General features: G+C 37.3%; 1 protein-coding gene across 1 annotated transcript in view; it reads left to right on the top strand.

Annotated features, from left to right (window-relative positions):
- Positions 1-24,207, top strand: part of PDE10A (phosphodiesterase 10A) — a 310,755-nt gene that overhangs the window by 227,466 nt on the left and 59,082 nt on the right. The window contains exons 6-13 of the mRNA XM_032651210.1: positions 4,787-4,927; positions 7,009-7,164; positions 8,530-8,580; positions 9,392-9,450; positions 11,380-11,431; positions 19,063-19,205; positions 21,629-21,721; positions 23,062-23,248. Coding sequence (XP_032507101.1) covers positions 4,787-4,927; positions 7,009-7,164; positions 8,530-8,580; positions 9,392-9,450; positions 11,380-11,431; positions 19,063-19,205; positions 21,629-21,721; positions 23,062-23,248 — 882 coding nt within the window. The remainder of the gene's footprint in view (positions 1-4,786; positions 4,928-7,008; positions 7,165-8,529; positions 8,581-9,391; positions 9,451-11,379; positions 11,432-19,062; positions 19,206-21,628; positions 21,722-23,061; positions 23,249-24,207) is intronic.

Genomic DNA, 24,207 nt, shown 5'->3' on the forward strand with positions numbered 1-24,207 from the left:
AAACTTTATAATTCATAAAGTAAGTTCATAGATAGCGTTTGTGTATTAGCTTAGAAACCAGTTTACAGCCAGTAGTTTAGAGTAACTGTGTGACTTTGTTCAATGCACAGTGACTTTAGTAGGTTTATTTCTAAGAATTACGCTAACGAAGTTAGGCACGTGGTTCAAGGTCCAGCGTACGCGGGGTTCCTGGCTCACGCCCTCTGCCCGGATCTACATTCATCTACTCTCCAGTGCCATCTAGTGTCTGTAAGAAAAATAACTTAATGGTAAGCCTAAATAATGTTTTTTCTTCTTAAAAAGTGGTTCCAAAATTTAACTGGTTGTGAGTTGAAGCCTTAGCATGCAAGTGAAGTTTCATGAATCAAGTGATCTTTGAATCGTTCATGGAAAGAAAGATGAGAGCAACTGTTTACCAAGTGAAGTAGACTTCTCTCTTTAGTTGATGTCAGTGAATCAATTTCCCAATTCATCAAAAAATCCTGGTTTTTAAGAAATAATGTGTGATAGTCTATTCTATGACTCTTTTCCCACCAAATCTATTTCTCAAAATTAGATTTTTTAACTAATTTGAATGCTTTTTATTCCTTCGTTGAGCCAACTTATTCATTATGACTACCGTTACCAATCTTCTCTAGTTTAAATTATTTAACTTTAGAAATACTTACGAAATGTACTGTTATCACAAAAATATTGGGTAGTTCATAATGAGTTTCTTTGAAATATTGAAAGAGCTAATTCATCCCCTACTACTGCATGGCCTCGCCTCTGGATTGATTTCTAGCTCTTAGGCCAGTCTCCTTGCTGGTGTTGGGAGGGGAAAGGCCTAACAACAGTCAAGCCACCTGCAGAGCTGTCAGGTGGGAATGAAGGTGCAGAGCATCAGTTTGCAGGTGCACGCCCGGAATGCAGTGATGCTCTTCTCTGGAAAGGGTAGAGGTGGTTGAGGTTTGAAACTTTGAACCTTTTCCTTGTTTTTAGTTTTCGTGTAGTTTTCATCTCTAGCCTCTAAAAAATGTTTGTGTTAATAAAAGGTTTCATAGATTCATACAACATTAAAGCAGAAATTAATTTTAGAGACTCATTTCAATGCTGCATGTTATAGATTGTAAATGTATGCATAATAGTCTTAATACGTTTAAAATGTTATGTAGTGATGTTTGATGAAAGTTTTCATTCATCCACCTATGAAAATAAATAGTGAGTATAATCTTTTTCATCTTATTAATCTGAACATCCCAGTCAAATTCTTATGTCAAAATTCATAATGATTGGCATGGAGGAGTGGAAGGTACAAACCACTGGGTGTAAGATAGGCTTCCGAGGATGTATTCTACAATACGGGAAATATAGCCAATATTTTGTAATAACTTTAAATGGAACGTAACCTTTAAGCATTGTATTAAAAATTAAAAATACGTCTTTAAAAATTCATCATGATTGATCTTGAAAAATAAAGCCCTTACTTCATTTTTAAGTTTCTTTAGAACTTATTTACACCCATCAGTTGTTAATGCATTAATGCAGGCCCTTCACCAATGAAGAATGCAAAATATGTCTTATAAATTACGATTATTTTGAAACATGAAGAACCCAAGCAAGACTCGCCTTGCCAGATCACAACATGTACTATAAACTTACGGTAATTAAAATACTGTGCTAGGCAAATAAACCAAGTGGTACAAAATTGAGAGTTCAGAAGCAGACCCAAGTGTACTTGGGGATTTAGTATATGATGAAAGTGTCAGTTCAGCCAGTGGGAAAAAGAAGACTATTTGATACACAGCTATCTGTTTGATTATTTCTGTGGAGTAAATAAAGGTATATTTAATAAACCTTTCTCCGTTCCTGAATACATGTAAAATTTAGCCTCTAATTTGGAGGTTCGTTATCGACATTGTCTGTTTGCAGTAATAGCTGCCCATGAGCCTGTTCCACTACAAAGATCATACAGAATATGCTATTGCAGAACACACAATTCAAACCAGTGATTGATCTTTAATCAGAAATGGAGGTCGTGGACGGAGCTGTTGCACAGGTGAATCGTATGGAGTTAAAAAAAAAATGCCATCCAAAAAGAGTAGGAAACTACCAAGTGCACAGAGGAGAAAAATTGAAGCTGTAAAAACGTCAAAAAACAGGTGTCTGTCTAGGTTGGTCCTCATTTTCCCTTCCTATCTGAGCTTTTGGCCTTCATATGACAACTTATTCAAAATTTTGTTAGCACTTGCCCTCAGCTCTCATTTGTAAACATTTCTGTTTGGTAAGTATGAACAAAAATCATAACCTAATTAGTAAAACAAGTATAAAGTTCCCACTGTAAAAAATTATTTATTTTTTTGATAATTATCTTCCACAGGAGTTTTCTACATCAATCAAGTAATTGAAAGATTTCTAAATCATTTATTTTCAGCAAATCTAGTATGTAAAATAGCTTTCCATATACCCAAGGTGCAGTATTTGCTTGTCTGTTTCTCGTGCATCATATAGAAAGCCTACACAGAGGCAATAAATGTTTTATATTAAATAAATGACCTAATAACCTAGGAATGTGTATGTGTAAGCTATTTTGTCATATTGAATTATGAAGCTAAATGAAGATATTATTATGAAGATATTATGAAGATACTATTAAATCCAGCCTTAAAGGGCATATAGCAAAGTCATCCAAAAGAGATATCTGTTGTATATCTTCAAACAACAAACAAATAAAGTCAACAACTATTTTTAAAAAATCCAAAGCTTCTGTCGGGAGCTTGCTTTAGAGTTTACTTTCTATTGCTGTCATGGGAAGTTCTTTAAGACTTAACTAAATGATTCAGGTCAATTTAAGTTCATTTCCTGCAGTTCTGACTCTGGTTGAGTAAAGAAACATTACTCAGCATCCTTCTTACGATTAACTTTGTCATAGTTTGGAAAAATCATTGTCAATTCTGACTTTTATTCAGGCTAACTATACCATGTCCTGTAACATTTTTTCTTGCAGTCATCTCTCTTCCTGTCCTTGGATCATTTCGCTACTCTCTCTCAATCTTAAGAAGGGGTGACACACTGAATTGTATTGCCACATAGATACTAAATCTAATGAAAGTCTTACTTCGTTTATGTCTTATGTATATTGGTACATTATAGTAACTATAAAAACAGTGACTGATTTCTAGCCTCTTTAAAAATAAAGTGCATTTGTCATTTATCATCTTACGTGTAGTTGAATTGTAAAAATCTTTTTAAAGTGTGTAACTTGTATTTAAACATTTTAAGCTTAATCCTTTTTAAAAGATGCATTCAAAAAGCATTTTTCACAGGCATAATAGCAAATTACTGCTTAAACACAATCCTAACTAATGTAGATATATTAATGAATAAAAATATTTTGAACTTAACTTGTAATCTTTAGATAATGATGACTTACTTAAAGCAGGTGGGGTGAGAGCCAAAGCTCTTTTCCTCCTCTCTGCTCCCAGTGACTGAAGTAGCTCAAGTTTATAGGGTTCACTGTCTTGTGACTGTAAGATTTCACTTGAAGAAAGGGCTCTTCGACATTACGAAGCTTGAAAACCACGTTGTCTAAGTAATAACCACATCCAGCTCATTGTCCTCACCTGGACCTAGCTTAGTGCTAGCAAGCGTTAATAGAAACATCTTTAGCTTCAGAGGGTTGCCTAATACTCACTGCTTCAAAAGGGCATCATCCTTAAGTCACAGCACTCCAATTAAAAATAAAATAAAATTATAGTGTTGGGGGCTTCCCTGGTGGCGCAGTGGTTGCGAGTCCGCCTGTCGATGCAGGGGACACGGGTTTGTGCCCCGGTCCGGGAAGATCCTACATGCTGCGGAGCGGCTGGGCCCGTGAGCCATGGCCGCTGAGCCTGCGCGTCCGGAGCCTGTGCTCCACAATGGGAGGGGCCACAACAGTGAGAGGCCCGCGTACGGCAAAAAAAAAAAAGTATAGTGTTGGGAGAATTTAGCAGAACTTTAATATTTTTCAAATTGAGTAGATAATCATAATACAGTTATGTCAAAATATTGCTCCCCATGCCCAGATGACTTGTTTGGATGAGCAATTCTTATTTAGTAGAAATTTATTTTAAAATATAATTTGGTTTAGTCGAAATAACAGATCATATTTTAAAAAACATTTCTTTTAAAGTAGTTTCAAATGTTACCCTCCCACCTAGTCTTTTGAGACGGAAAGATACACCCAGCTTTGTCCTTTTTTTTTTTTTTGGTGTGTGTGTGCAGAGAAGAGCAAAAATTTTACCAAGAGTATTCTGAATCTGTAATTTTATGGGCAGGTCAGTTTTAGGAATGGAGTAGTTGAGTATTAAAAATAGAAATAATGTTCTGAAAAAGATTTTTCATGAAAATGAAAAAACATAACCAAATCACGTTGACCTGTAGTTACAGAGCCATGTGGCACGTCTGTAGGGCGGTGGGGTGCAGTGTGTCTGTTTCTTGTGTGATAGTTTCTTGAGCCCAAGGACAGCTTACATTTTGTTTTCATTTTATTATTTTCTGTGGATAAAAATCGGAGGCTATTTTAAGAGATTTTCTGCACCTAGAGATTTGTGTGAGTCCTGTATCTAGCCTGTGTGTTGTGTGCATAGGACATGTGAAAGAGAATTTCACCTCAGATGCTCAGTTTGGTCACGCCAAGCACCTTTCCTCATCTTATGTCTCTACTTTTCCTTGGCTCACAGATTTCTCGCAATTGTTAAGTAACCTTTTCGTCCTGTGCCAAAGACTTTCCTAAGTCTATAAAACATATTCCTTTTTTTCTTCCTAGAGCCTTTGTGTGTTTACGCCACCTGGAATCAAGGAAGGAAAACCCAGGCTCATCCCTGCTGGGCCCATCGCCCAGGGCACCACCACCTCTGCCTATGTGGCCAAGTCCAGAAAAACGTTGCTAGTAGAAGACATCCTTGGGGTAAGTGGCTTTTTACCCTTTGTGACATTCGTAACCTGAAGTCTTTAATTAAGAAAGATAACATATACGCTTGATGTTTTAATTTAAGCCATTTTATAACAGCTTTAAAGCAAGATACAGATCAATAAATGCATTTGTATGTAAACTAATTCTTTGTACTCCAAGAATCGTATCTTCCGTACCCCTAAGATGTAGATTTGAGTAGTTGTTCTTTCAACATTTGCCAGTATAGTTAAGCATAAAAATGTATACTCATAGTCATATAGACTAGATGATTACTGTTTTATGTTTCATATCCTAGCAGGATATATATGAATGAGTCAGCTATTGCTGTGTGACAAACTGCCCCAGATTTTAGTGGGGTCATACAGCCACCACTCACTGTCTCTGGATTGGGCCATTCTGCTGATCTGGGCTATCTTTGACTGGGCTTGCTTATGTGTCTGAGATCAACTGGCCATCACTTAGGAGCTGGCCAGTCTTAGGTGGCCTTCGTTCTCTGTGTGTGTCTCACCACCCCAACCAGTAAGGCTAGCGTCATGTTCTTATGATGGTGGCAGGCGTCAGAGAGAAGAAGTGGACACATGCAAGTGACTTTTCAAGCCTCTGCTTACATCAAATTCACTGCCCTCAGGTTAGCCAAGCAAATCTCATGGGAGGCCCAGACTGAGTGTAGGAGGGTCTGACCAAGGCCATGGGTACAGAGAACAGGACAAAACAGAGCCCTCAGAGCAGTCTGCCACAGTGCATGTGTACACTGTGATGAAATGTCACTGCATGAGCTCCAGACTTTGAAACTGACAAGCATACAAACAAGTATATAGGTGTCATGAATTTGCTCTGAAAAACTACTAAATTGGAGTCACAAAATCTAGATATTAATTTTGTTTTTGCCACTAGTTATCTGTATAGCCTTGAACAAATCAGGTTACTAGTTACTTTATCAAAAATAAGAAAAGAAAAAGTGCTAAAAATGTTTCACAGTATAATGTATATAGACAACAATACTGTATTATAATCATCAAACTTGCTAAGAGACTAGATCTTAATTATTCTCACCCCAAAAAAGAAGAGATAATTATGTGGCTTGACAGAGGTATTAACGATGCTACAGTGGCGACCATATTACAATATATAAACGTATCAGCATGTTGTAAACCTGAAACTTCCGCAGTGTTGTATGCCAAATATACTACAGTGGCGACCATATTACAATATATAAACGTATCAGCATGTTGTGTGCCTTAAACTTCCACAATGTTGTATGCCAAATATACTTCATTTCTAAGAAGTAAACGTAAAAAGTAGATACTGTATAAGTTGTCATTTCAAAATGTTCTATTGTATGTATATGCAAGCTTTCAAAATATCTGTAAATGACAAAGTATAGATTTATACCAGTCTATTCATGAAAAGCTTCCTGTAGACCACAGAAATTGAATACATAGAATTGACGTTTTGATATTAATTCATTTGAGTTTCTTGTGTTCCTTTGAGTGATTTTGCTAAGCTAGAAAGTTAAGTCAAAGAACCGATTCATTTCTTATGATAGGTAATTGGTAGTTATTGGATGATTTGGATATCTAATACGGGCCTTTGAGGTTCAGTTACAACGACTTTCATTAACATATGCTTTTGTGTTATTCTAACCTTAAAAATAGAAGGGAAGAAATTTATACATGTAATTTCCTTCCTATGGCATTTACATTTGGAGTAATTTTTCTCTTGTGACCTTATACCTGTAAATCCCTTAGTCCTGGCACACACCAGGTGAGGAATAAATGGATGTTAACCATCATAGTTGCTTTTATTATTGCATGAAGTTATGTATATTCATTCACTAATTAAATTCTGTACAAGGATAAAGAAACATTAAATCCATATTTGGGTATAAGTTCCTCGTTGCTGAAGATAAGCGTTTCCTTAAGCGGTGTTTATGGTGGCCATGATCATTTGGTTTTCCTTTGAAAAGGACTGCTCATTACTGATGACGAGCGTAAGGAATTTGCTGATAGGATCATAACCGGATGATTCCATTACTTTCACTGAGTTTATATCTTTCACCCTTCTGTTTTTTTTAGGATGAACGATTTCCAAGAGGTACCGGACTGGAATCAGGGACACGTATCCAGTCTGTTCTTTGTCTGCCAATTGTCACGGCGATCGGTGATTTGATCGGCATCCTTGAGCTGTACCGGCATTGGGGCAAGGAAGCCTTCTGTCTGAGTCATCAGGAGGTGAGGCCTGGACACTGCCTGTGAGGACTTTTAGTTGCACCTAGTTCATTGAAGGTGCTGAGTAATACTCAGTTAATAAATGATGAATATTTAATGAGGGAATATTTAAAACCGTAATTTGCTTAATAATATTTTGATACTACTACTAACGATTTTTTAAAACATTTGTTTTGTCTTGCAGTTGTTTAGAGAGGAAACTCACTCAATATAGCGATATAGAAATTTATAGTAAGTTATTGTAGTAAGGATCCATTTTAACAATAAAAATAAAATACCATATTGTGAATCAAATGAAGTCGTAGGATGGCTTTGGAGAGTTTTCACATTCTAGTGGACCCCTTAAAAATGTCCTCTTCCTAGAGTACGTCCTGAATAGGAGTAACAGCATCAAATCCATTTGGGAAACAGTAACTTCCGTTCACTGTTCCCTGAACCGGAACGGCTCAGTCCTACTAAAACCAAACAGTACATGATCTATCTGTCAGACGAGGTGTTCACCCAGGTCCCTCCGTGGCCTGCACCCCGTGTGCACTTACCAAGATGACCCGTCTTCTGCTGCTCCAGCCCCTTCCCTGCCTGCAGCCATGCTGGGCCCTCTCCTGCACACAGCCTGCGCCTCTGCTCTCCCTCCCCTTGCACTGCGCTTGTCCTGTACCCAGCCCCAGCTGCCTCCTTCAGGAATGTGCTCTAAGGTCACCCTCTCTGATCAGGCTTCGCTGAACACCGCACACAGACCTGAGCGGCTCCTGTCCCTCTGTCGTGCCTCTTTTCCGCTATAGCCGCGTCACCAGCCAGTATAACGTGCGCTTCGCTTTATTTTCTTTCTCGCCCTTTTCTCTTCCTGCGCAGCAGCTGTGAGCTGTTCTGTTGTTCGTGCTGTATCTCCAGCATCTAGAACAGCGTCTGGTACTGAGTAGGCACCCAAGAAATATTGTTAGATGGATGAAAAATCAAAGAAATAGAATAGCTAGAAGTTTGAGCCCTTGTCAGTGAAGTCTGGGAGATACTTCCTCATTCTAAAGTGGTCATTAGAGGCCTTTTTAATAGTATTTTGGTTGAACTGAAAAATAATTATTTTATGTTAAAATCATTGGATGACAGCTCTCTTAATCAATTTATCTTCCTTTTTAACCCGAAGTAGGAGGGACAAGAGAGCATTAAACTCAATAATAAAGAAGTGGGAAATATAAAAGAGAAACTTTGTATATATTTGACTATTCACATTTGGCAAAATATTCAAAAATGCAATGATCTTACAAAATTGTTCATATATGTTTACGCTAGAGTCCTTCGTGGGATGTCTGCATGTGACTGATAAAAACTTGCTTCATACTCTTTTTTTTTTTTTTTTTTTTTTTTTTTTAGGTTGCAACAGCAAATCTTGCCTGGGCTTCAGTAGCCATACATCAGGTTCAGGTGTGTCTTTGGGATGTTTTCACAGGGGCTTCCTAGGAGAAAAGGGTGTTTGGAGTGCAGCATTGGGGAACGGAATGGAGGTTAACAAGTAACCCAGTGCTTTGTTTTTGGATATTAGGTATTTTGTTGTTTCTAAAATGTTTGATCTATTCGCTTATATTTACTTACTCCCTGCCTTAAATAGTTTCCAATTAATTATTTTTATATATTTACATATAATGTTAAATTATTTATGTTCCTATCATGGTTTTTGTTTTCCACTGAAAGCCCAGGAATGACCTCCTCCTGGCAGTAACACTGATATTTTTATGACTCCATTTCCTAAATTAAAACATCCACTAAACTAAGTGTTATATGAAAACATTAATCTTAAACATTAATTGTTATTTAAGATACCTGATTCTCTTGAAAATGTGATCTAATTTAAAAGATCACAAACTGCATGGAGTATTCCCGAGAACTAGACTTTTAAGTTCAGGAACACGGCAGCAATAGAATTCTATTTTGTATCTTCCACTTTTTCTCGTTTTGTTCCTTTAAGTCCGTTTCAGCAAACTCAGGTTGATGAGGAACTGTCTGATAGGGAGAAAATGTATATATATTTTAGGATAATGGTATGAGAAGCAAGGGCTTCCTGGACCTGACAGTATTGAATGTAGGTAGGATATGCACCCAAATACAGTTTTAAAAGCATTGAAGTAGTGATTGTGTTATGCCTTTTTAAATAAATAAGGTAACTAGTATTCTGGAATTTTTGTTCTTAAATAAGCAGAACTCCCTTAAAATTAATAGCCATTATTTTGTATGGCAGGTATGCAGAGGTCTTGCCAAACAAACTGAGTTGAATGACTTTCTACTCGACGTATCAAAGTAAGTGTTCGTGTCCAGGGATGTGGTAGCTCTTATTGATCAACAGTTTAGATTAAGTGCAGGCTCTGACAGTGATAGATTACTATCTAGTGCAGTCAGTAACAGAAGACCAATCTTTATTAGGCGAGTGGTAAGGTGAGTATGGTCGTTCGTATTTTGGATCATAGAGTTACATCCTCATCCACGTTCACTTTACAAGTGAAGGATCGCAGATGTATATGTGATGATCTGAATTTGCAAGTTGGTATATCTTTTCTAAACAGACTCACTAGAAGGTGTTAGAGACTATCTAGAGAGGTGCACTAAGTATTGATATTTCTATTTTCATGGGAGAAAACTGACAGCAGTAGAAGGAGAGGAAATGTCCTAGTTTATTATTTTCCAAATAGTCCTCTCTGGCCTTTTCAACAAATGTCAGTACATTAAAACAGGCTCTTAATATTATCATTTTAATTATCTCATGTATAGTAGCTCAGATATCATTCTCCAGTTTGACCTAGAAAAACTCCCTTGGGCTGGCAGTGGAAGCAATTACAGATATTTATTAAATTTCAGGTTCATACTGGGTTTGCTTGCTACAGGGAAGCTCTCGTATCTATCTGACCCATCTGCTTAATTGTTGAAATCTAAAACGCCCCAGGACATGGTAACTTCAGGTCCCATCCTCCGACAAGTTAACCCAAGGTGTGATGTACCTGTGCCTCCAAGGCCTCCAACACAACTCTGACTGCGTTCTCGCTCACATGTCACCCTGGCACACTTCATAACCAACTCATCACCAAGTCTAGTAATCCTCATCACTAATGATTCTGAAGTTGCTGCTTTGTGCTTTGGAATATAAAATTAAAGAGGTATGGGACTGAGGGAGTGCTCTATTGATCCCCTAGGCCAACTATCTTCTTTGAGATGGAATTAAACAGTATCTCTGGGACACATGGTATTACTACTTCAGAAACGCCTAGGAAGGGAAGCTGTGCACGTTCTCGTACTAATGTATTTGAATACTTTGCAGGTCTCCCAAAGTCCAATTAAAACCCTCATGTGACACCTTAAATCTGTTCCCCGGTGGGAAACCCATTTGCTTCCCCCTGTTCCTTGCAGGATATTCCTCAGTGGATGGTGTAACGAAGCGTATTAGTAGCTTCAAGCCAGATGATTTCTCCTCTAAAAAAAAGGCATTGTTTATTGCTATAATTTATCTTAATCCTGAATACATTACTAAATTCTCACAAAACTAAACTGAAAGCAGTACCTTGCCAATCGGGTCTATATTAAGAGTATTTCTTTATAGATTCCCTGTAACACATGCCTGTTGGTTCCTCTGTTTCTCTGGTCTACATTTTAATGTATATACCATATGCCTCCCAAATATTTACTTGCAGTTCAAAATGATGAATATATATTTTACTTGTGTAAAGTGGTCAGGTCCTTGCCATTATTTGTATTCTGATATCTCGTCTCAAATGAATCGCCTTGCTTTCTTAGTACAATTAAACTACATTTTAACTTTTGAGTTTTTCCAGTGATAATTTACATTTTTAGCATATTAATGAGATTTAGCAAATTTAAATATTTTTATTTTAGATCAAAGTTATTTGTGAGGTATTAAGTTTGATGAAACCAATTTTATTTCTTCATAGTTTAAGTTAAATGCCCCAAACTTTCTCCCTACCTTGAATACTTACTGATAAAATAATTACTTAATGCAGCCTCCGGAATTAGAGTCCTTATACTAAAGTCAATGATAAACTTTCATTTCTCTCTTTAAAATAATATTATTGGTTGTTTCCACAAAAGGACAAAAATCAAACAACATATACCTTTATGTTTTTTATTTAAATGTAGACAAAATTGGGAAATGCATTCAAAGTTTAACATGTTCTTTGTTCTAATAACATTACTTAAAGGTTTTATCTCCCTTTTTTTCAGAACGTATTTTGATAACATAGTTGCAATAGATTCTCTACTTGAACACATAATGGTAGGTTGCCTTCTGTTTGGAAAATGATTTGATTTAATCCTTAGATTCATGTCCTAATATGTGGTGGAACATTTTAATGTACGAGACATACATGCTGTTTTAAATATGATGAAAGGGTGGTGCTTAGTGATCTGGAGGCGTCGCCTTGATTTATTTGTCACTTCTGTAAATTTTGGAGGGGTTTTGAATAGTGTTTTGAAAAACACCTCAGAGTTTTTGATTATTTAGTGGAGAGCTAATTTGGAAAAACGTTTACTTTCTCTTTATGATTTCTTCAGAATACCTTTTGCATATAGGTTATATTAGGAATTTCCAGTGGATTCTTCCTGATCTTGAGGTTCATTCTACTTAGTTTTAGTCTTAGTTATTTCTCTCTTCTAGAAGACTCACAGGCAACTGTGGTTGAAAGCCATATGAAATAGAATTTTTTTCCACCACGTGTAGTGTTGCTGCTTTAGTGCCCTGGAGAGACTCCACGGAGGAAGTGGCTTCTAGTAGTCGAAGTGAAGTGCATGTGTACCCCATGGGTGCCAGGCTGGCTTGCTCGGTGCTGTTCATGCCCTGTTGTCTATTTTGATAAATATTCTCTCTCCTTCCCATCTTCCTGGTCTTTCTCAAACAATAGTCATCCTGTGCAACAAGGGTTTTTTCACCTCCAGGTTTCTGATGTGCGCTGATCAATTTCTCTTTGATACCATGGCAGGCCAGGTATGGAGTGTGATATGCTCAGTGTCTTGTAGAAACAGTTTACTGAGGGTAATATTAGGGGTTATTACTTTTACACATTCTTTCTGTAATTAATTACATTGATGATTTTACAGTTGACCCTTGAACTGCATGGGCTTGAGTGGGTCCACTTATGCGTGGACTTTTGTCAGTACTAAATACTATAGTACTACACGCTCTGCAGTTGTGGAATTTGCAGGTGTGGAACCGTGGATACGGAGGAACCGCGTATGTGGAGGGCGATGTAAGTTATACAGGGGTTTTTGACTGTGTAGAGGGTCGGTGCCCCAACCCCTGCCGTGTTCAAGGTTCAGCTGTATTTGGACAATAAAAGAGAATAATTGATTGCACAGTAAAAAAAAAATAACTCTTTGGTTGAGACACAATTTAAGGAATCTGTAAAGCAATGAAAGGTATTAAGAAGAATATGAAAATATGTAGATATAATATGGATCAACATAGAGCTTGTACAAGGAGTACAAGAAACACTGTTATTAATATTATACTTTAAGAAACAGTTTTATTGAGATATAATTCCTGTATGATACAATTAATCCATTTAAAGTGTTTAAATCAGTGGTTTTTAGTTTATTCACAGACATTTGCAACCATCACCAGTCAATTTTAGGACATTTTTCATTACTTCAGAAGGAAACTTCATACCATGTTAGCTGTCGCCTCTCTATCACCACATTTTGGCTAATGTAAATAGTGCTCTTTTGAACATTTGGGTACAATTTTCAGTTCTAATACCTGTTTTCAGTTGTTTTAGGTAAGAGTGGATTTGCTAGGTCATATGGTTACTCTATGGTTAACTTTTTGAGGAACAGCCAAACTGTTTCCGTGGCACTTGTATCATTTTACATTCCTGCCAGCACACGGGTTCCAATTTCTCCACGTTCTCACTAGCACTGGTTATTATCTTACTTTTTGATTTTTGCCATCATGGTAGATGTGAAGTGCTCTCTCAATGTGTTTTTTTGTTTGTTTTTGTTTTGCGGTACGCGGGCCTCTCACTGTTGTGGCCTCTCCCGTTGCGGAGCACAGGCTCCGGACGCGCAGGCTCAGCGGCCATCGCTCACGGGCCCAGCCGCTCTGCGGCATGTGGGATCTTCCCGGACCGGGGCATCGGCAGGTGGACTCTCGACCACTGCGCCACCAAGGAAGCCCCTCAATGCAGTTTTGACTATAGCATTTCCCTGGTAACTAATGATGTTGAACATCTTGTCATGTGATGAAAGATTCAGATTCATTGGCTGCTTTTTACTTTAATTTTTAGTGTTATGTTCTAAGATTTCATCAAGTATTATAGATACCACTCCCTTATGTGATGTATCATTAGCAGACATTTTCTCCCGTCTGTGTATTATCTTTTCACTTTCTTGATAGTATCTTTTGAAGCACAAAAGCTTTTAACTTTGATGAGGTCTAATTTATCTCTTGTTGCTCATGCGTATGGTGTCGTATCTAAGGATCCATTGCCAAATCAGATATTATGAAAATTGACTCCAATATTTTCTTCTAAGAGTTTTATAGCTTTAGCTTTTACATTTAAGGTTTTGACTTATGTTAGTTAATTTTTGTTTATGGGGTAAGGGTCCAACTTCATTGTTTTTGCATGTAGCTATCCAGTTTTACCAGTACCATTTGTTGAAAAGACTATTATTTCCCCTTTAAATGTGGTCTTGTTAGAATCAGGTGAGCGTAGACACATGGGTTTCTTTTTAGGGTCTCAGTTCTATTCAGTTGATCTATATGTCTAGCTTAATGACAGTACCACCATGTCTTCATTACTGTTGCTTTACAAAAAGTTTTGAAATCAGGAAGTGTGAGTCCTACAAATTTGTTCTCCGGGTTCAATTATTTTTTTGGCTGTTTTGGGCCCCTTGCAATTCCATATAAATTTTAGAAACCAACTTGTCAGTTTCTACATATAATTCAGATGGGATTCTGGTAGGGATTTTGTTGACTCTGTAGATCAATTTGGGGAGTATTGCCATCTTAATAATATTAAGACTTCCAGTACATCAGCATGAGATGTTTTCCATTTATTTAGCTCTTCTTAATCTTTTCAACACTGTTCTGTAATTTTCAGAGTACAAGCATTGCTCTTCTTTTGGTAAAGTTATTCCTAGGTATTTTATCTTTTAGTGATAGTAGAAATGAAATCGTGTTCTTAATTTTATTTTCACATTTTTCATTGAAAATATATAGAAATGAAATTGGTTTTTGTATTTTGATCCTGTATCCTGCAACCTTGATGAAGTCATTACTTCCAATAGTTTCCTGGTGGATTATTCAGGGTTTTCTATATGCAAGATCATGTCATCCGTAATTGGTTATAGTTTTAGTTCCTCCCTTCTAATCTGTATACCTTTTTTTTTTTCTCCCTTGCATAATTGTTCTGGCTAGATCCTCCGGTACAATATTGAATTAGGAGATGGTGAGTGTGGACATCCTTGTCTTGTTCCTGATCTTAGAGGAGAAGCATCCATTCTCCAGTCTTTCACCATTAAGTAGATGGATTAGTTGTGGACTGTTCATAGGTAGCCTTGATCAGGGTGAGGAAGTTCCCTTGTATTCCTAGTTTTTTGAGTATTGTAAATATTAACTGGACGTTGGATTTTGTCAACATCCATTTTCTCTGTATTTATTAAGATGATCATGTGTTTTTAAATTTTTAGTCTATTGCATTCCTGTGATGTATCCCTCTTCATCATGGTGTATGATTTGTATTGGAACTACCTTAATTTAATAAAATCTTAAGTAGAGTTGATACCTTTAGCATATGTAGTCTTCTTATACAAAAACATTGTCTTATTTTCAATTAAAAATCTCTCTAGATTGAATGTGTTGACTTTGATTCTCCATATTTGCTAAGCTGGTTTTTTTCAGTTTACAGTCTTGGATTTTCAAGAAAGAAAATCGTTTATAAATATAATGAGAGCAGTGGTTCTACTTTTCCAATGCTTACACTATTTCTTTTTTAATGTGTTCGCTAGGACCTAAGAACACTGTTGAAAGGCACCAGTGAGCGTGGATATAGTTTTCCTAATGTACATACTGTTCCTCAGTGGGGGGTGATATTGACATTTTAGGCAGACCCGCTCCTCCTTACACAGTACTGGCCTGAGCATTGCAGGTGTTCAGCATCTTTAACCTCTGAGAACTAAATGCCAAGAGCGACTCATCACCAGCCGGTCCACCACAAATAGAAATGCCTTCACCGTTTTCACATTCTCTGTGGAGAGGTGGTTCATCGGCTAGTTGAAAATTAATGAATGAGACTTTCCAATTAATTTTTATAAATTTATGGGCACTTTAAATATTCTTCTCATCTGTACTTAAATTCCCTTCCTCATCTGTATTCAATTAATGAATATTTTCTCCCACCCTCCCTCTCTCTCTCTCTCAAATGAGACTCGCCTTGATCTTGTTTGTTAATTTGGACTCTTTGGTGTAAAAGCCAAAAGATGTCAACTACCTAACTCAGATTAGTTTGAGAGAATAAAAGGAGGGATTTCTTGGCCCTTATCGCTGAAAACCTTGAAATTTCAGACTTCTGTAATTGCCGGACCTGGGGCCTCAAATTATGTTTTCAGGAATATGTCCTTCTCTGTCTGTCCAGCTCACGTATGTGTGGTCCATGATAAAACACAACATAAATTTACTTCTTATTCTTTTACATTTTAATCTTATGTATTTTGGGGGCACAACCAGATATTTTAAGTCTTTTTTTCATTCGCTTTTTTATATTACACCTGTAACTCCTTACATATCATTTCCTAGTGAATTGTACAGCTTCATTACAGTTTTAGTGGGTTCTTTGCTCGTCACCTTTTCTTGTACCCCAGGTCTTCCCATGCTTTCTTGAGTTTATCTATTTGTTTATTTTTGCTCAGTCTCACCTGTGTGCTTGAGAAATGTCTTTATTTTGCCTTATGACTGAATGCTAGTTTGACTTGGTAAAGAATTTTAAGTTTAAAACAAGTTTTCCTCAGAAATTTGAAGGTATATTTCCACTGAATTTTAAATCCTCTGTTGCTGTCAAAAATTATCTTCCGCTTGTAAGTAAACCTGTGTGCGTGTGTGTGCATGTGTGTGTCTGTGCACGTGTGAGAGAGAATGTGTGTAGGAGCGGGGATGGCTTTTAGAATGACCTTCTGAGGCTTGGAGTTCATCAATATTACCAAAATATGCCTAGGATTTCTTTATTAACTCTTTTCCGGTATGTGAGTGTCATTTCAAACTGGAAGTTTAATATTCGGGGAGAATGAAAAAGTACACATGTGTTGAGTCACTCACCTTAAAACGGAAGTCTTTCTTATTGCATGTCATTGTTTTCAGTTGATTTTCTTGACTTTTCAACATACTCAGTAACCTTGTCACCTAACAGTAAAACTTTTGTCTCTTCAAATACGTATACTCATGCTTTTCTTACCTAATTGTGTGTTAATAATTATGATAACATGTCTTTGTCTTGTTCATAACTTTAATGTCTTAATTGGTTAATTCTGGTATTTTATCATTTTGTATGATGAGGACTGATATTGTCACATATTATCAGGATGTGTATGCATACCGATACATACACATCTTCCCATTTCACTAAAACTTTATCATGAATAATTACTGAATTTCATTACATATATTTTTTGACAGCCATTTGCTTTTTCTCCTTTGTTTTATTGCTTTATGAACTATAACAGTAGACTTCACAATACTGGACAGTTATGAATAGAGTGTAATTTTAAAATATGGAAATTTTAAAATATTTATTCCTGTTTGACTTGCTAATATGTGTATTTATAATTTTCCTTCTGTTTCCAAGGCAAATTGGTCTGTGATTTTCTTTTTTATAGTATCTTTGTCAATTTTTAGTATCAGTGACATAGCAGGGGTTGTAAAAATAACTGGAGAAGTTTTGTTCTGTCTGAACTTACAACAATTTAAATTAGATGGGACTTTATTCGTGAAGACTCTTGAGTAATTCGTATTTGAAATCATTTGGACCTGCTGCCTTTTATGGGAAGAAATTATTTTTACAGTATTTCAATTGTCTTTATGATTCTGATTCCATTCAGATTTTACAACTCCTTTTGAATTCATTTCCCTTTTCTAGAAAATTGTCCATTTCATCCAGATTTTTATAACTATTGACCTAAATATGTGCCCAAGTATCAAGCAGCCATCATGACCACTAAGGATGCAGATGTCCCTGTAGATAATTTATTATGACTTAATAACTCAAGATCGCGTGAGTGTGCAGAATAGACGGGTGATGGTTCTGGGATTGCCAGCGGTGACACCATAGCTCCCTTCCCACCGTCACGTTGTCCCTCCTCCTCAAGTATTTTTTGAGAGCTCTTATATGTCCTAACCTAAGGGCTGGCAAATTCTTTTAAGGGCCAGTAGTAAAGTTTTATGCTTCGTGGGCCGCACTGTGTTGCAACTACTCCACGCTGCTGTTGTAGCAGCTGTGAACCATGCATAAAGGATGCACGTGGCTCTGTCCCAGTGAAACTTTATTTACACACACAGGCAATGGGGTGGATTTAAATGGCCTGTGGACTTTAGCCGTCCTCTGCTCTAGGCCTGGTTCTGGGCGTTCGGGATACCGTGGGGGAAAGGAAGCAGTTTCCACTGATGAGGTCCTCATCAGTCAGCTTGTGGCCGAGACAGGTCACCTGGAAATTCTGACACTCATAACGCCCAGTACTTGGTCCACGGCATATAAGGCACAGCCAGTGTTTGCTGAGTGAATGAGTACAGCTTATAATAGCAGGAAAGACAAAGATACAATATGAGAAAGAACCAGGGTACCTAACCCACTCTGATTTCTTTTTATTTAATCTATAAGGTATTTTTACATGAGATTATATGTTTTCCTCTGGCCACAAGGTGGCCTATGTCCCTTTTGCATAGACTTTGTGATGGCTCTTTTTCTGAGAAGTAATTCTTTTTCTCTGAGCAATAGTTTCACGTCTATCATCTTGACGTTGCCAGAATTCTGAATATGGCTAAATAAAATTTTTTGTGATATAACTGTAATCCCAGCCCACTGGGGACAGTGAGAAATGTTAGGCATCAAAGACGTACTTGTTGAAGGGAATTGATGAACAAATGCATGACAATATGAATCCACAATTTTCCATTCAGAAATGGTAAAGCACGTTTGATAATAAGAGCATAGGCCGTGGAAACAGCTAGTATGAGTTCAAATACCAGATCCGTTTACTAGCCACGCGATAGCGGACAAGTGAAGTTACCTCTCTGTGCCTCAGTTTTTCTAATGTGTGGAAAGGAGGTTAAGTTTCCTTAATTGTGAGGATTAAGTGAATTAATGCACATAAGTCTATAAAAACTATCTGGCACATAGTAAACACTTACTAATTGTTACACATTCTTGTTAGTGCAGCAAATAAAATGCACCTGATGTAAATATGAACACTGTGTGTCTTATTGGACACACATTTCATACTTCTTACAACTGGTATGTTGTAAACGCCAGCCAGTCAGAACGGGTGCCGGCCTAAGAGCTGACAGAGGCTCAGGCTAGGGCATCAGGGAGCCCTGAGAAGCTCTGGAAAAGTAGCCAGGGTGGCAGACAGGCTCTCAGGGAGAAAGGCCAGTAGCTGCTTTCCAGCCCACCCAGGAGTGTTGTAACATTCCAACATCTGCCCCCACAGCGTGGGTGGAGAGCGGCTGCCAGTGTCAGCACCTTGACAGTGACAGAGAGTATTATTTTTTGTATTTATATGCCTGTGTTTATTTAATTATAATGCTAATTTCCTACCCAGTTACATTATAGAGCAGCTGAAATTAATATTTATTTCTGATAAAGTTTACCTGTAAACTCTGTGAATCTCTCATCGGCTTACTCTTGTTTTCTCGTTTCCCTTTAGATATATGCAAAAAACCTGGTGAATGCCGATCGTTGTGCGCTTTTCCAGGTAGACCATAAGAGCAAGGAGTTATATTCAGACCTTTTTGATATCGGAGAGGAAAAGGAAGGAAAACCTGTCTTCAAGAAGACCAAAGAAATAAGGTACAGCTGGAAGTAGCGTGTCGGTCGCTGTGCTGGCGGCTGTGCAGGTGCTCTGTTACCCACTTGTCTGTGCCTATTCACAGGTGTGCTGACAGTACTTGTCATACTGTGATATCATTCCCACCAGGACCCGCCTCCTGAAGGTAGTGCTTCTGGGAATGACCTTGCAGTGCCAGCGAAACCGCGCCTAGGAAGCTTTAGCGTCACTCCTGGAAATGCCGTCTTCCGGAGGCGGTCCTTTTGGAAATCATGTTGGAAAAACTTACTAGTGCCGCCAGGTAGGTAAAGGTGCACCCCACCTGGAGTCTGCAAGGTTTCCTGTGTCTAGGAGCAGGTGTACTTAAACAATCCGGAACCCACCCTTCCCAGCTCACGGCGCTGTCTCAGAGTCCAGACCATAGTGGAAATTGACCTGGTATACTTGGTAACTTCAGCACATTATTCTATACCCAACAGTTGGCTTAATCGATCACAGAGAACACTTTTGTTGCATCTTGAAACTGCAGCCTTCTTCGTTCTTTAAGTGGCAGCTGTTGTCAGTTAGGTGAACAGAATGGAGTTTGGCTGGTAGAGGTGCGGTGGCTCAGTCCTATGACAGTCTGGGCACCTACAAGGGGTACTGTCACAGAACTGCTAAGAATCAAGCATAACATTCAGAAATTGTATTTTTTTTAGATATTTGCATTTCTTTTGCTTTATATTGATATATATCGTTTAACTACTTTTCCGCATAGTACTCGAAAGTACCTTGGTAGTTACAACTTGCTAGTAAAATGCTGTTCCTTATTAATAAGAATTGCTATTCACTTGGGCCGTCTGTCATACAAGGAAACATGGAATGTGGTCTGCACTGGGCCTCACTACTGCCCACCACTGGGTGCTTCCCATTCTATCGTCCTGGGGTAATAGAACCTATATTCCATACTCACATAACTCTGCCTTACAGGCACCATTTAGGTTTTTTAAGAAGTGTTTTAGTTTTTGTTTGTTTGTTTGGAGCTCAGTAGATCAGTCTGGATATAGTCATTTAGGTAAAGTCATTTCTCTTGCTGAAGGTTTGAGTGTTCCGTAACAGTGCTGGCATCGATCTCATTTTGAAGACGTTAACTTGGGAGCCTGTATTTACAAGCGTGGGAAAAACAAGTGAGGGGGATATGGTTGGCTGTAGCTCTCTCGGCTGACCAAGCGATGCCAGCCATTTATGTGAGGACTGGCCCCTCAGTTATGGCTTCCACTGACCCGAGATAGCAAACCACACCGAGCTACTCCTAGACCAAGAAAATAAGCATAAACCATGAAGTGGATTCTGCTGCTCTGCTCAAGGCACTCTAATTTGTTGTGGTCATGCTGTTCAAAGCACAAGAAAACCGAGGCGAAAACAACCTCGCATTTTATGCAGTGCAAGGTTGGGTTCACTTTTTGGTGCTTTAAGAAAGTTAGTTCTCTTTGGTGTCAATTCTCTTTTGAATTTTCCTTAGGGAAATCCTTAGGGTGGAGCTTTATTTCAATAATGATTATTTTCTATAATGCTGAAAATGTAATATTATGGAAGTAATTTTTGAGCTATTGAAATATGTAGATATTGTGATTGTAATCATCTTAACTAAATTTTGAATGAATCCGTGTTTGATTATAATATCGTAATGAGAAAAACTATAAATATAAGAATATTTTTTAACATCTTTATTGGAGTATAATTGCTTTACAGTGTTGTGTTAGAATATATTTATGTATAAAAATGCTGATATTAGATATCAAAACATTTAAGTGTAGTGAGATAATGCCTGTATTCTGGCTGTTTTTAAATTTAACAAATTAGAGGAGTAAAAATACTACAAGTTGCAAATTGTGTTATTTTGGTATAGTACTTGTATTGCAAATGCCTTAAAATTCAAGTCCTGTATCTCAGAGACCACAGATAACCTGTGGTTTTGGTTACATGGGTGGTGGAACGTACCCTGGCGTTGACCTGCATTCTTGTTTTTATTGTGTCACTAATATTTTAAGAGTGTTGGCAAGTTATCAAACCCATATGGGTCTCAGTTCACAGTGAGAATTAATTAAGAAAATTTATGTTGAAGCATCTTGTAAATTACAAGGTATTTTGCAAATATAAAAGATTATTATTGGTCAGTGTGGGAGAATGCTAGTTAATTTTCAATTTCAGCTTGTGATTCAGTATAATTTAATACGTTGTGAATTATATCTTAAAACAATGTTCTCAAGTGGTTACTCTGCAGTGTTTTTATGCTTTACCTTTATGTATTTTATAATAATATGATTTAGAGTATGTAAATGTAAAACTAATGCAAGCATTTAAAGTAAAGCAATCTGTTTTATTCAATATTTGGTGGTACTGAAATGTCTCAAATTATTTTACATCTGTATTTTAATTAGCATGTTCCTCTTTTTTATATGTGCAGATTTTCAATTGAGAAAGGAATTGCTGGTCAAGTAGCAAGAACAGGGGAAGTCCTGAACATTCCAGATGCCTATGCTGACCCACGCTTTAACAGGTAAGAAGGAGTTTGTGTCCTCCGTCGGTTTCTCCTTTCGGGTCCCGCTTGGCCGAAGCCTCTGAGGTAGAGCCCTAGTTCTTTGTGTCCCAACTCAATTTTTTTTTCCCCACTTGGTGCTGTTATACTGTCTTTGAACCAGCTTATTATCAGTAGTCAGTGTTTTCAGGTATTTGTCAATATAAAATGATGGATTCTAAACCATTAATTATCTCCAGCTTCAGGGGTTTGAAATGTCATAAAAATAACTAAAGAGCAAGAGTTTACATTTATAAAGTTACTTTTCTTCATTATAGTGGCATCATTTTGTCCTGAGCATATTCTTTATCAAACAATACCTTCAAAGGCTGTAACACATAGTGATAAAAGTACTTGTTTTGAATCCTGGTTCTGTCCTTTATTGGCTCTAGAATGACTTGGAGTAAGTTACTTAATCTGGAGCGTCAGTTGTTTTCTCATCTTTAAAATGGGCACAGTAATACCTATTTTGTAGGGTTATTTTTTTTAAGATTAAGATTTTTAAAATATTCATAAAAGGTCTGGCAACTTTATATGACCCAAAGTAGGAACTCAATAAGTTGCAGCCTTTATTGGATATTATTGAAGTGGATATTAGGATTGCTTATAAAGATTTTTTATTTTGTTCTGAGTGTCTTTGGAGAACTAGAAACCAGTTTATATAGTTCGATTTTAATAAATGTCTCAAAATTGAAATCCCAAGGTTGACGCCCTGACCACTGAAAGTAATGGCTCACATGTCTTGGCAGCAGTGCTCTGTGCATTCAGACGCTGGGCTTCCTTCAAGAGACAATTAAATACCATAGGCAACAGGAGGCTTTTCAGGCGTCTGATTGATTAATGTCAGATATTCACGACTCGCATATAAACACAGCTGTATCCCCGTAATAGATTTTATCAATACGTGAAGAGTATGCTGAAAATCTCAGGTTTTTTCTTAAAGGAACAAACTTGCTATTAAAGTACTTAAATATTGAAAATATTTACATATCCTTATATAAAGCCTTTATATAAAAATGTATGGATCAACTATTAAGAACCTGAAAAGGCAAGCGACAGATTGTGAGAAAATATTTGCAAAATATATACTACTGTTCTGAAAAACTCTCTTGAAAACGGAACAAGTTCATTAGAATATTTTTGAGAAGGTTTTAATAAAACACTTGCAGATGTCACGTGGTCTTTGAATTTAGACGCTAACAGTTCCATTACAGTTAATTGTAAGAGACGCAAAACTGAGTTCAGATTTACGATAGAACGTGTGGTTTATTTTCTTCTGCCTGTTCTTCCTTTTGTCGTCTTGCTCCTTGACTCTCGCGCAGAGAGGTGGACCTGTACACAGGCTACACGACCCGGAACATCCTGTGCATGCCCATCGTGAGTCGGGGCAGCGTGATAGGCGTGGTGCAGATGGTGAACAAAATCAGCGGTAGTGCCTTCTCTAAGACGGACGAAAACAACTTCAAAATGTTTGCTGTCTTCTGTGCTTTAGCCTTACACTGTGCCAATGTAAGTAATACTTTTTAAATACCTTTTTTACTACTCAATATTAAATTTTATAACCTTTTAAATAAAGGTTGTTTTTTTTTTCCCCCCACTTCTTTTAGAAACCCCAAACAGCGATTCCTGGTTGTGCATGTTTTAGGAAATACCTTAAAATGCCTTGGAAGAAAAAAAATCTCCTAATTTTTACACTTATTTCAGTGTGTGAATTTGTTAAAAAGAAAAATGAAGTTAACCTAAGGGTAAAACGTTCGAATGTAAGGTTTACATTTCCTGATAATCTACTGATGTGCATGAGAGGGTTATCCAAACCCTTAGCGTTTGTCACTTGTACCGCACTTGAGACTCTTGTACACAAAAAGAGAGTAATGACTCATGTCTTAACACCAGCCCGGAAAGTTTCCTTTGTGAGGAAAAGTGAGGCAGCCACTCAGCACGTTTGTCAGATGCCTTGTAGATGTTAACTCATTTAATCCTCACAACGGCCCAACCCTGTTTACTGAATAGTAAGATGAGGTTCCATTTATTTTATGAAGTCTCACTTTAAAACAGTTGAACGTATCATCTTTCTTTTAAATTTTTATATTTTAAATGAATTAAACATTTAGTATTCTATAAACGCTAGTAATCCTCTAATGCCATCACCGGAATTTTGAAGTTAAGGAAAATTTTAGTAACCTTTTATAAAGCCAAATCAACATAAATGGGAATTATCACCTTAGTAGTTTAGAGAAACTTTCTTTTTGGAAATAGGACGGAATTCCATAGGAACAAGCACATAACTAGTGGAAACAGTTAAAAGAGAAACAAAAATGGCAAAAAAAAAAAAAATACTCTGGTGACTAGGGATAACTGTTTACCATGCGATTAGTGCTGTTTAGTAAGAGCACCCGTCCCCTCTCTGCATCACCTGGGCCCTCGCGTGGGGATATTTATTGTTACTCGGCCCATCGGAAATAAACTAG

This window comes from Phocoena sinus, chromosome 12 (assembly GCF_008692025.1).
Source record: "Phocoena sinus isolate mPhoSin1 chromosome 12, mPhoSin1.pri, whole genome shotgun sequence".
NCBI lineage: Eukaryota > Metazoa > Chordata > Mammalia > Artiodactyla > Phocoenidae > Phocoena > Phocoena sinus.